Here is an 11851-nt window from a genome sequence, read left to right on the forward strand (position 1 = left end):
AAATGGACTTTTATTGCAAATAAATGTAGTGCTGATTGTACTATAATACATGCTGATTTAACAAGCTCCAGATTGTGTCTCTTACCATCTTCCGGATGGTCTCTGTGTTTTTCATGATATGAATCTTGCGGTATTTGGGACTGTCTAGCTGCCTGTAAAAAAAGAAAGAAATAAAATTAAAAGACAGAGAGAGGGAGGGAGAGAGAGGGGGGGGAGAGAGGAAGAATCAATTAGAAAGGCATTCAAACACAGTTACACACATGCTGATGTGGTCAGACAGCCACAAACATTGCTGGGACAAACATCGTCCCTTTGCCTGTCACCAAAGGAGAGAAAGCTCACACACACACACACACACACACACACACACACACACACACACACACACACACACACACACACACACACACACACACACACACACACCACTATCTATAGAAGAGTGATGGAGCAGCCTGCATCAAAGCTTCAGAAGAACCACTTAATTAAGCTTCATGTCTTTAAGGAGCTTACAAATTAGCTTGTTTTCAGTACCATAGGTCCACTCTCATTTTCATCTTCCAGTCTGAGCCTCCTTCTCAATTCAAATAGTGTGTTTGTGTCATAAATGAAATAGCTGTGTGCAAAGGGAAATAAAATCGCTCCATAAAAAAAAAAAAAAAAAGGGAAACAGTGCCGACTATTTTCTGCTTATGGAAAAAAAAAGAAAAAAAATCCTCTGCACTTTGAACACCCATTTCCTTTCTCTTTTCGAATCCGAATTGGGAAGGGGACCTCTTTTTTAGAGTTCAGACCCCTCAGGATGGCTTCAAGCTGAGCGAGGGAACTTCACTGGATTCCTAATTAACATTCAGCCTCTGTCTCGTGTGTCCCTAGGACATTCGGCGGGGAATGCGTACAGTTTCGTTCAGGATGTAGCCATGTAGAATTTTTTTTTTTTAAATCAGAAAAGAAAGAAAGAAAATGGATTAACACCACAGTTAATAGCAAAACAGCCAACTTAAATGATGGGGATGCTGCAGCCTGCATCCTAAGGCTTGATGGATGCAGGGGAAAAGAAGAAATCACTGATGGTTCACGCTCTGTCACTTCTCCCCTGCTTAGAAAAAAAAATGCCATCTTGCAAGTGCGATATATAAAGCACGATTGCAATAATTTTTCATCATTAAAAATTAATCTAGAAGAATTTTTCCACTGAGATTTTCAATCCATTTAACATTCACCACAAATTCAGCACATCCACACATGCAAGGATTTCTTCTCATGCACCCATCTGGCCTCTCAGCATCCTTTCAGTTTAATCAAATGGAACAAAGCAAATGCAGAAAAATGTTTATTATACAACTCAACCCCCCCCCCCCAATTCCAACCTTAAAAACTGAAAAGAATAATTTATAGGCACAGTTTAAAAGGGGCAATAAAATTAATGAGCAGAATGAGCCGGACTGTGTGAAGATCACATCTTGAAAACGAAATAAAAGACCGCCTCCTTTCATCCAGGCAGAATTTTAAAAATTGTGAATGTTAAGGAAATTCACAATATTGCTGGCAAACAGGTTTTAAGCCATGTGTGCTAAATGGATTCATGTGCTGGTGTTTAAGCTGCTGTGGGTGTACCACTGCCAGCACAGCCACCGAGCCCTGCTTGTCACAGGCAGCTTCGCAAGGCCCTAGTTCTCACATCTCATACAATATCTTTTGCATTTAGCTCAATCTGCAATTTCATTCATTTAAAGAAAAATATAACTGTAACAGAACATTACAATTTAGGACTGCATTGATTACAGTTAATAGACTGCTTTGTGTTTGCCTGTGACATCTTTTTTTTCTAGTTTAAGGAATCAGAGCCATATCAGTGGCACAGCTCAAGTTACATTTTCAATTAAAAGGAAAATAAAATGGAAATTGTGAATTAATAATGATAATAAATAATAAAGCTCTAATAATGTTTTGTCTATAAAACTAAGCAAAGGGAGAGGAGGCGTTTTTGCTCACAAGACATTCAGGTAAACCAAAGCTGAGTAAAAAACTAGATTATTAATTAGAGGGGATCAACTTTTGTTTTAAAGGCTCCTGCGGGCTTTTTAGTTGTATTTTTATTAACCTTTCCTCTATGCTGGGGAGCTCTCAGAGGATGCCCACCACCACATCAGGGAACCCACAGCAGTTACTCACGTCGTGGCTGTTGCTGTTGGGGCTGCTTTCCGACTCGTTGACCAGAGATGACTTGATGTCTGCCAGGTCCCCTTCCTCTTCCGAGTGGCTCAGCTCGGCGAAGATCTGCTCCTTCTGCGGGTCCCCCTCGTCTTTGAACGGGATCATTTCATCTGTGGCGCAAAGCTCCGGGTCTCCGCCGCCTGATAACTGGGGCATTTTTTCACAAAGTGTTTCGCTTCCCCGAGAAAACCGAAGACAACAACGCGTGCCACCACTGTCCCGAAACTACACAGAAATAGAGAGGGGGAAAGATGAAAAAGGAAAAATAAAAAAAAAACTCCCACCGAAACGGAGTGGGAACCGTTGCCTCCCCCCCCCCTCCACCTCCTCCCCTGTGTCACACCGGAGAGTCACCCGGAGAGGAAGCGGCGTGCGAGCACACTGCCGGTGTGTTTTTACTGAAGCAACAGGAGGCGCGAGGCTGCTGCCGGCGTCCTTTTGTTGTTGTTTTTTTCCCCCTCTCTTCTGTTCTTTTTCCGTCGCGAGAGTTTAACTAAGCTTGAAACTCACACACTAAAAAAAAAGTGAGCTGCAAAGCGGTCGGAATGAGAAGTCCAGTGCACGCCTCAATGTCATGAGGAAAACATAAAAAGGGGGAACAAACCACGAGTTAAAATCTCATTACCATCTTTTTTCTCCCCTCTCGCTTTCTTTCTTTTTTTCTGTTTGAAATCAGCACGCGACGACCGCCGCGTTCCCGTAAAAACGACTCAACGTGAAAAAGTACATTTAGAAAAGTGAGAGAAGATATTTCCTCGGTGGTCCCGGAGACGAAGCTGCGAGCGTCCTTCAGTGTGCGTGTGGAGAGGTTGGAGGGAGGGGGAAAGTAAGACGAGGAAAAGGGAAAAGAAATTAAGTGATGGATGCGTAAATGGAAGAAAACGCAGTTGTTGTTGGGGGGTTTTTAAAACAAGCAAATACTTGGGCGACAAGCAACGCAGCGAGACGCCGTGATGCTTAAAAATACATCCTCGAAGCTGCTCGGAGGAGGAGGGATAAAAGCAAAAACAAAAAGAAGAAGAAAATCACAGAAAACAATCAAAAAAAGAAGGCAAGAGTGGAAAAACGCCGTGGACCCGACTTCCCACTGCTCCCGCACCGCTTCCACAGCGTAATGTAACCAGTGTGTGTATTTGTGTGTTGGTAATGTAGCCGTGCTCCCTCCTCCTCCTCCTTTTTCTCTCTCTTCAGTCACTGGGAGGAAAGAGATGAAAGGGAAGCCGAGGCTCTGATTGACACCGCACCGATTGACACTCCTCCTGAGAGAGAGATTTATACACAGCTCACAACAAATGGGCAGACAGGAGGGGAGGAAAAGGAGAATGAGCGGAGAGGCTGGAACTTGCTGTGGATGTGATGGGTTAAAATAATGAGGAGAAATAAAAAATGATAATTGAAATATAGAGGGAAAAATATTGGACAAGCTTAAGCCCGTTCTGTTGGTGCTGGAGATGTGATTTAATCAATCTGCAGGAAGTGGCAATGGCCTGTTTTGGAAACAGAAACAAAAAAATGATAAGCTGAGGGAAGTTTAGAGGAAGAAAAACACACAACGTATGCTCCAAGTGTTGGAAAAAATATTACGCACACACATACATATACATATATATATATATATATATATCTGTGTGTGTGTGTGTGTGTGTGTGTGTATGTATGTATCAGGTGTATGTCTATACGGGGACATAGGCCTGTTATTTATTCAGCTCCCTTTAAACTACCTTGCGGTATATCGTGGGCATATTTGTGGCTACATGGTGCTTTCCGTGTTTTCTACTTACATCAAACAAATAAGAACGTATTCAGAAGGTGTCTTCGCCCCCCAAAATGGACAGATTAAAAGAAAATGTCATATTGTACTCACAGGTTACCTGCCTATATTCAAAGTCCCTTTTTCATATTAATTCATTATTAGCACATGCGCAATGAAATTAACAAAAATATAGAAAACAGTTTAAAGGCCAGCCAGTGGTCTGTTTGCTACTTTTACCACTGAAAAAACCCGTGAATATCAAGCCGCAGACGAGCGGATAAATATTTATAAGAAAAAAAAAAGAGTACTTTAATGCCGGTGTATTTAATGAGAAAATACAGTTGTTGCTTTGTTGTTTTAAGAAAAAAGAAAGTAAACAAAACAGGCAGTGGAAGTGGCTGAGTTTCTGCATCTGTCTGAGCACTAAGAGATTGCGTGAGAATCAAAGTTGGGATGGGGAGGCAGATCTTTATAAAGCGCGGAGGTGGGGTTAGCGGGGCGGAGCCGCGGCTGCCTTTGATCTTGCGGCGGCTGGCTCTTTCATCCCCGACTCCCCCCCACACCGCGCTTCCACCGCCACCTCCCTCCCTCTCTCCCTTCCTCCCTCTTCCACCCCCTCCCCTCCTCCCCTTCCTGCTCTCCCTCGCCTTTGTATGACTAAATTTGGTCTGAGTGTGGAGTCGGGCCAACATTTCCACGTGTGCGTTCATCCCAGCTGAGAGTGAGAGAGAGAGAGAGAGAGAGCGAAGGGGTTCTCTTCCGGGTAAGGAGACAGCGAGGAAAAAAAAAAAGATCAAAGGCTTTTGGGTTTTGGAAGCCGAGTGTGGATTCAAAAGAGCCGAGACTGGCTGCATTCCAGAGTATAGCGGAAAGCGCGCTGCTGCTGCTGTCGCCGCACGCGCGCCGCGCGTACGCACACACATTCACGCACAAGTCGGCTACGCACGACCGCAGCAGACGCACACTAACACGCGCACAAAAACACAGCAGTGAAAAAGAGAGTTAATTAGAAAGATTTCACACAGGCAGACAAGAACAAGCAAAGCTTTCATTTAAAAGACCCTTTAACAGTATTTTTTCTTGTTTCCAGCCAAAAACTGTGATAGCCTACAAGGTAGGGAAAAAAAAAAGAAATCTTCTCCTGTCGGTAGGAACTGTCTGTTCTACTTCATTACATTGTATTTAATTTAATTATCCGGCACTATTTTTTTTCCTGGCGCGATCTCAAATGATGCTACAGCACCACCACCACCCTAAAGCCATGCTAACAGAAGCAACCTAACCGTTTTTACACTTGTATAAATATATTTTTCTCTCCTGCATGTGTTCTGCATTCACCTTGGATATGGTTTTAAATGATAAAATTGGTAGAAAGGGAACAATCTGGGAAGAGGAGGGGGCGACTTTTGGTTGCATTAAGGCCTATTAAGATACTAAAAAAGAGAGTACAGGCCTGCAGGGCCTCTGAAGTGGAAAGATCCCACAGTGTTAAAAAAAAAGGAAACAGATTAAATATAAATCACAAGCATAAATGACTCATGTTTATTCTTTGGTTTTTGGTTTATTGGCATTCAAATACGTGGTAAAATGCAACATATAAACCTTAATCCTAATGCTCTGTTTTCAGCATCAGTGAGACACAGTAGGCCCCAGTTTAACAGTCTAAAAACACACTCAACAGATTCATACTTTATGTTTCCCATTTGATTACAATTATATACAAACATGATTTAAACTGATTGCAGTGTGGATTTAATGCATACTTTGGTGCCAGTGCCAGATGTAAGACTGGCAGGGAGATGGTGACAGTTCTTCACAGCAAAACTCTTCCCAAAGAATAAATGAATTTTTGTATATTAATATGTGATTATACCCTATGCAATGTATAAAATGCATAAAACAAACAATTATATAAAACCATAACAATGCTTTACTTTTTTTTAATCAAAAGGTGTCTTGCAAAGGGTTATTTTGACCTTCTTAAACTAAATATGTGAATAAACAGAGACAATCAGCAATAGATCAAAGATTTTTACAGAGATAATTTCTTTACTTTTTTTTCTAAAATGATTTTTGCATATACAGCACAGCATCTGTGGAACCCTTATCAGCAAGCAGATAAATCAGCAACAAAGCAGTCCAGACCAAGAAGATATTTACTATGATTGAAGATAAATTAACACTAATAAGAAAAACTAATAATATCTGCACAATTGAATCACGAAAATACAACAGATTTTTCCATCATGACAGACTGAATTTTTTTTTCAATAAAATTATGAAACATAGTGGATCAGTGACAGAAGTAGTTATGGAAACATAAAAACATTTATCAGTAAAACAATTGAATGCCAACTATCAAATACCTGTGTATATTTTTATGTTATATTGTTATTACAAATGTTTCATAATGCTACATATTAGCTTGGTTTGGCCTCAGCTGAATTGTGTTTCCAGCTGGGTTTGGGTTTTTATTGTTTATTGTAATTTAATATTCTGGTCTTGGAAAGAAAGCTAGTTTGTGAAAACCATGAGTGAGGGAGAGATCCATTATTAAATACCCACTGCTACATGATGAGAGACCACTGCAGGAAGTCCATCTTCCTGATTAGCAACCCTGAGATGAGAGGTTATTTGTTCACTAGGTGACATACATACATACATATATATATATATACATGTATATATATATATATATATATATAGATAGATAGATAGATAGACACACAACAAACAAATAACATACAGCTTTTGTTTGCTGTGTAATAATTCTAGTTTGGGACTTGATGACAAGGCAACCAGCGACAGCCTCTCTAATGAACTGCTGTCAGAACCACCTAACACACCTTCCCTTGACATGAAACTGCATTATATATTCCAGCTTGGCTCTATGCATCACGGCCCTCGTTGTTAAAACAAGCAGGACAGTTGAAGTGGGAAGAAAAGAGAGAGAGAGAAGGAAGAAGGGGAGGAAAAAACAGCGCTACATTAGCATTTCTCTCCTAATGAGTTCATAAGAGTGACCCCTCTGGATCTCACATGAAAAGGAAGATTTCCTGCTGCGTTGTGACCTGAATTCAGTTGTCTCTCACTTTAGATACTCCATTTTGCATGTTATATAAAAGGAGAAATATATCTATACACACGGCATAATTCATCACCAGCGGATTCTGATTTCTTTTCTCCCTCCTTTAAGACTGGTAGTCTATCTCAAGGAAGAAATAAATATTTTAATGGTCTGCACATTGTGGTAAGACCCAAAGTGTTGATGAATTTAATAATGCATATTTAGCTTATTTTGTTTCATATGATGTTTTTCCTCCTCTTGTAAAGTTGGGACAGGATCTCGGTTTCGCATACAGTATGAATTGTGTCAAACAAAATGCTCTTTGTTGGAACAACATTCAGTCAAGGTCCTCTTTAGATCTATTATTGTCTCATCTTTTATCTGTTCTATTTTCATTGCGATGCATAACACTTCAAACAAAAATTACCCTAATTATCTCTTGTTCCCACACTGTGCTGTGTATGTGTGCTGTGTCTGTGTGTGTGAAATCAGCGTAGTCGGTGTTATCATTTGTCCTTATCAGTTACTTAAATGACTTGCCGGGTGATTTCAATGCTGAAATCATTACTCTGCCTTCTATTCCACCTGCTAGTCATACATAACAACTTCCTTCATGTAAAAAAAAAAAATTACAGCCCTTACACTCGCAGCCACCTTCAAGAAAACGACAGGAAACAAACATTAAATTATGATGAAAAGGCTTGCAATTAAAGCTGAGAAAAGACACCATTTATCAAACGTGCAAATCAAACCTGGGGGAGGTCGGGGTTGAGTGATTATTGGTTCAGCCCTTTGATTGGTGGAAGATGAGTCACCTTCTTGAAGGGAAGGAAAGTGTCTTGGGGGTAAGGTAAAGGAAGCGAGAGGCAGGCCTGTGATCTGTTGATTTATGGCAATGTTGTCAGAAGTTTGTCTCAGACAAACTGTCATTAAAAAGAAATTATCTCCTTGATGGAAAGGAAGGGGAATTTGTCAGGTTATGTAGATGTATTTTGTTTTGAAGCTTCAATTTTAGAACTGTGGCTGCTGCCGTCTTAGTTGTTTGTTTTGGGGTTTTTTTTTGTTTGTTTTGTTTGATCGGGGGGCCAGCAGGGTGTTAGGTTTATTTCTATGGCCACAAAAAGATTTACGGTTATGTTTTTTTTTTTTTTTCCTTTTTTTTTTGTGAGAAAAAGCATATTTGAGCATATTTGGATATGTGTTATTAGCTATATACTGTGTGGATTCATTGCAAAGACACAAGTACTGGCTACATTTTACTTTAAAAAAATAAAAGTGAAATTGTAGACTTGCTAAAACACAAAATTCTTAGGTGGGGTTTCAATGAATGAAATAACTGAGGTGAAGCCGAGCAGAGAGCTTGCCATGAGTAGGGAAGCTCACACACTTCCAGGGAAGTCTCAAGTGGCAGTTTGAGGAATTGCCGGCTTCTTATTTTTAGCCCTGAAGGATGCAGCTTAAAGTGTCCAAAATGTTCGCATGCTAACATTTGTTACTCTAAGTGCTATAGCCGAAACATAACACTGACCTGATAAAGGCTAAAAATGATACAATGCATTATTTCTGCCTTTACCGCCTCTTACTAATTACCAATGCACAGACTTTCCTATTGTCTTACTGGCAGAGATAAAAACTGATTCACACCAACTGGCATGTGACTCCACCCTCCCATACTTACCAGTCAGTGATGCTGACAGAAGCACTGAGCACAACTTCTCAGAGAAAGGAACAGTTTAGGGATCACCTTTCCTCTGGGACTTGACTCACATTCTCCGAGCTTCAAAAAAGCGGAGCGCTTGCGTGCCGCCATGAATCACTGGACAACATTGAACAAACACGCACATGCACAGACAGAATCTCTATTTTGTCTCTGGCAGTCCTCACTGACGCAGCACACGGCATGTGCACATAATGCAGTGAGACTCAAAGGTGCTACCTCACTGCAGCCAAGAGAGTAATCCTCTGGGGCATATAATATAACAGGCAGTCTTTCTTCTCTCTGTGTGCACGTGCAGCCCTATTGCGCTATCGCACCCGAGGGCTAATTTACAGGTTAACACTTGGCTGACCCATGTGTCTTGAAGAAAACCCTTGGGTGAGGGTTTTTACCTGCACACTTCACCCAGCTGGGAATGCCACCTTCTCTCCAATGAACTCTCAGTTTGCAGGAATCTTTAGAAATCTGCTTAGCTTGCCTGTTGGCACCCGCAGCTTTTGTTTAACTTGGTATGTGCAGAATGAATCAGATATGCCACTATACGATTTTGGATCTTTTTATAAGAAAATCAGCTTTTTTCTAAGTGAAGGTTTCCTTCAGTTACACTCTGTGAAAGGGAAAGGTCTAGACTGCTGTAATTGATCAGGTTGTAGAGGCATGAGAAAATCCCCCTTTTTTTCTGCATGTCCAGAGGTTGGTCGAGCATCACCACCAGCTGTCCTGCACTATGTGCTGCTGTGTTGTGCTGCATTTTTTGTGTCCAAAGGGGAAGTGGTCCACTCCTCAGCACACACAGATACTCCCTTCACCCCGCCGTGTGTTATTGGAGAAAGCAATGAGCACTGCTTCAAGGCCTGCTGTGTCTGGGTCAAGGGTCAGAGCTGACCTGCTAAGAGGTCACAGGGCCCCTATCCAGTCTGTAATCAAGCACGCAGCACACCTCGCTGACCCCACGCCTCCGTCTGTGCCCATCGCCCAGCCTCAGCGCATCTCGGCTGCCTGAGATCAAACAGAGAAGCAGTACCTCTGGCCCTGTGTTATCAGCCTGGGTGTCTCATCACATCAACACGCAGGGCTAAACAGTAAACACTGTCTCTCTGGTTTGCCTCACTGTGTGTGTGTGTGTGTGTGTCCAAGCTGGTGTACATGTTAGTATAGAAGCTCGACCACATGTGATGGTTATCTAAAGCAGCAGGTTTGGGTAAGATTAAGATTATTTTTTTTTAAACTAATTCTGGCTTACGTTTTAAACTTAAAAAAAAGATATGGATTTTTCTCATTTCATTCAAATACTCAGAGAAACCTAAACGTGTTAAAACAAAAACAGGAGTAAAAACAATCGATGATTGATTTTTGCCACTTGGGGCACTAGAACAAACTTTACAAGCAAAAATCAAAGTACAACAATAATGAACGCTCAGAACTCTGGGTCAACGACCCAGGCACCCCAACAGTGGACCGGCAAGAGTGTGGGGTCCCAGCAAACACTTTGGTGTTGTATAATTATCAGCTAACTGTTTTGTTTTTTTTCTCACTATTTTCAGTGTCTAGTTGTGGTTGACAAATCGCTAAAATGGAAGTTGAAATGAGAGATTGCTGACTGCTCTTGAGTGTTAGTTGATGATCTTGTTAGATTTTGTAGAAAGAGCAGATTTTTTTCATTTTATCGATTAAAATAAAGTGAAATAAACAAAACATTCCTAATTGAGAGAGGAACATAAAAAAACCAAACTCCACAACTCAAGCTCCTAATATGCAACCCACTGTATGTATTCTGTTGATGGCTTTAGCTATATAGTTTACGTTTTATTTGCTTTTAATGTTTATGTAAGGCATTGAGTTGTCTTGTAAATTAAATGTGCTATATAAACAAACCTGTCTTGCCTGAATGTCTAATCTTCTGCTCTGGGTCCCATTTCTTATAATAAGATAACTGGCTACAGTTATTCCGTGTGTATACATCAGATTTTGCTTTTTTGCCATCGCTTGCTTTGAGATAACAAAACTGTTTCAACCATGTTTTCTTGGTTTTGCCCTTATTACTTTTTCCCACTGATGAGTCAAATCCAAATGTCAGTTCAACCTACTAATTCTGCAAGCTAAAGCATTTTGACTGTACAGAATTACATTAACATTAAGAGCTTACAAGACATGAAGTTCAAAAATACTCCTCAGCTGTCACAAAACCTGTGTTTTTGTTAGCATTTCAGCCCTTAGCTGAATATTGTGAGGCCAACCATTATCATTACCAGCTTTCATGAATTTTAGAGTCCATGTTTATCTGTCCTAGACCTGAAAAGATAAATCTCATGTAATCAGCTCAAAAAAGCCTAAAGTACTGACTTTAATTAATTTGATTACGTGTACATTTTGGCTACATCAGTACGATGTAAAACATAAAATTTAATAGAATCTGGTCGAATGAAATTAACTTGACTGGCATTCAGATTATATGAAGTATATTTTCATTAATCATTATCTTTTTCAATATTTCAGTTGCATTTTATTCAAAATCATTGATTCATGTTTATGAAGGCCAAGAATCTTGTTCTTTTGAGTACATGAGCAAATCTCTTCACCGTATCCTCAGCTAGTTAATAATATTTCTGGCCACCCTTGGTAACATTGGCCAGCGTTTCAGTCCTTTTTTTCCCTTTGGTGCTCACTAATCTGGCCATAAACTGAAGCAGTGAGCTCAGAAGAAACTACAAAGCATGTATGAGTTGTGCAGTAACAGTCATCGGGTTGTGTACACATAGTTTAAGCCATTCGGTCTTGTCGTTTTTCTTGTTTGAAGGGTAAATAAAGGAAGCGTGTCACATATAGGCTATGTTTAACCTGTGTGTTATGTGTATCTTGCAGTGTACAGTGCAAGAGTTAAACAAGCATGTGGACTCACGAGCATTAGTTTACCTGTGGGGGGGGGGGGGGTTGTCCATCATTATGGCTTTGACAGGAGCAGGTTATGAGATGATGTCAATCTCCTTGTATTAAATCATTTTTTAACACACATCTTTTTTAAAGGCTCTTTATCATATAAATTCAAAACACTTTAAACTTTGGATTGTTTATGGATGCTCCAAGTAGCACATTTATG

At 40.5% G+C, this 11851-nt stretch overlaps 1 protein-coding gene across 6 annotated transcripts in view; it reads right to left on the bottom strand.

Moving 5' to 3' along the window:
* Positions 1-3424, bottom strand: part of lef1 (lymphoid enhancer-binding factor 1) — a 43463-nt gene extending 40039 nt beyond the window's left edge. For 2 of the 6 annotated variants that reach the window (XM_084931535.1, XM_084931534.1), the window contains exons 1-2: positions 2176-3424; positions 86-152 (exon numbers count right to left, since the gene is read on the bottom strand). In XM_084931535.1, the coding sequence (XP_084787661.1) occupies positions 86-152; positions 2176-2373 (265 nt within the window). In that variant the 5' untranslated portion in view covers positions 2374-3424. The remainder of the gene's footprint in view (positions 1-85; positions 153-2175) is intronic. The other 4 variants (XM_084931538.1, XM_084931537.1, XM_084931533.1 and 1 more) reach the window with 3 other exon arrangements.
* Between the last annotated feature and the right edge of the window lie 8427 nt (positions 3425-11851).

This window comes from Perissodus microlepis, chromosome 6, assembly GCF_051167445.1.
Source record: "Perissodus microlepis isolate ML-2025 ecotype Zambia chromosome 6, ASM5116744v1, whole genome shotgun sequence".
Classification (NCBI taxonomy): Eukaryota; Metazoa; Chordata; class Actinopteri; order Cichliformes; family Cichlidae; genus Perissodus; species Perissodus microlepis.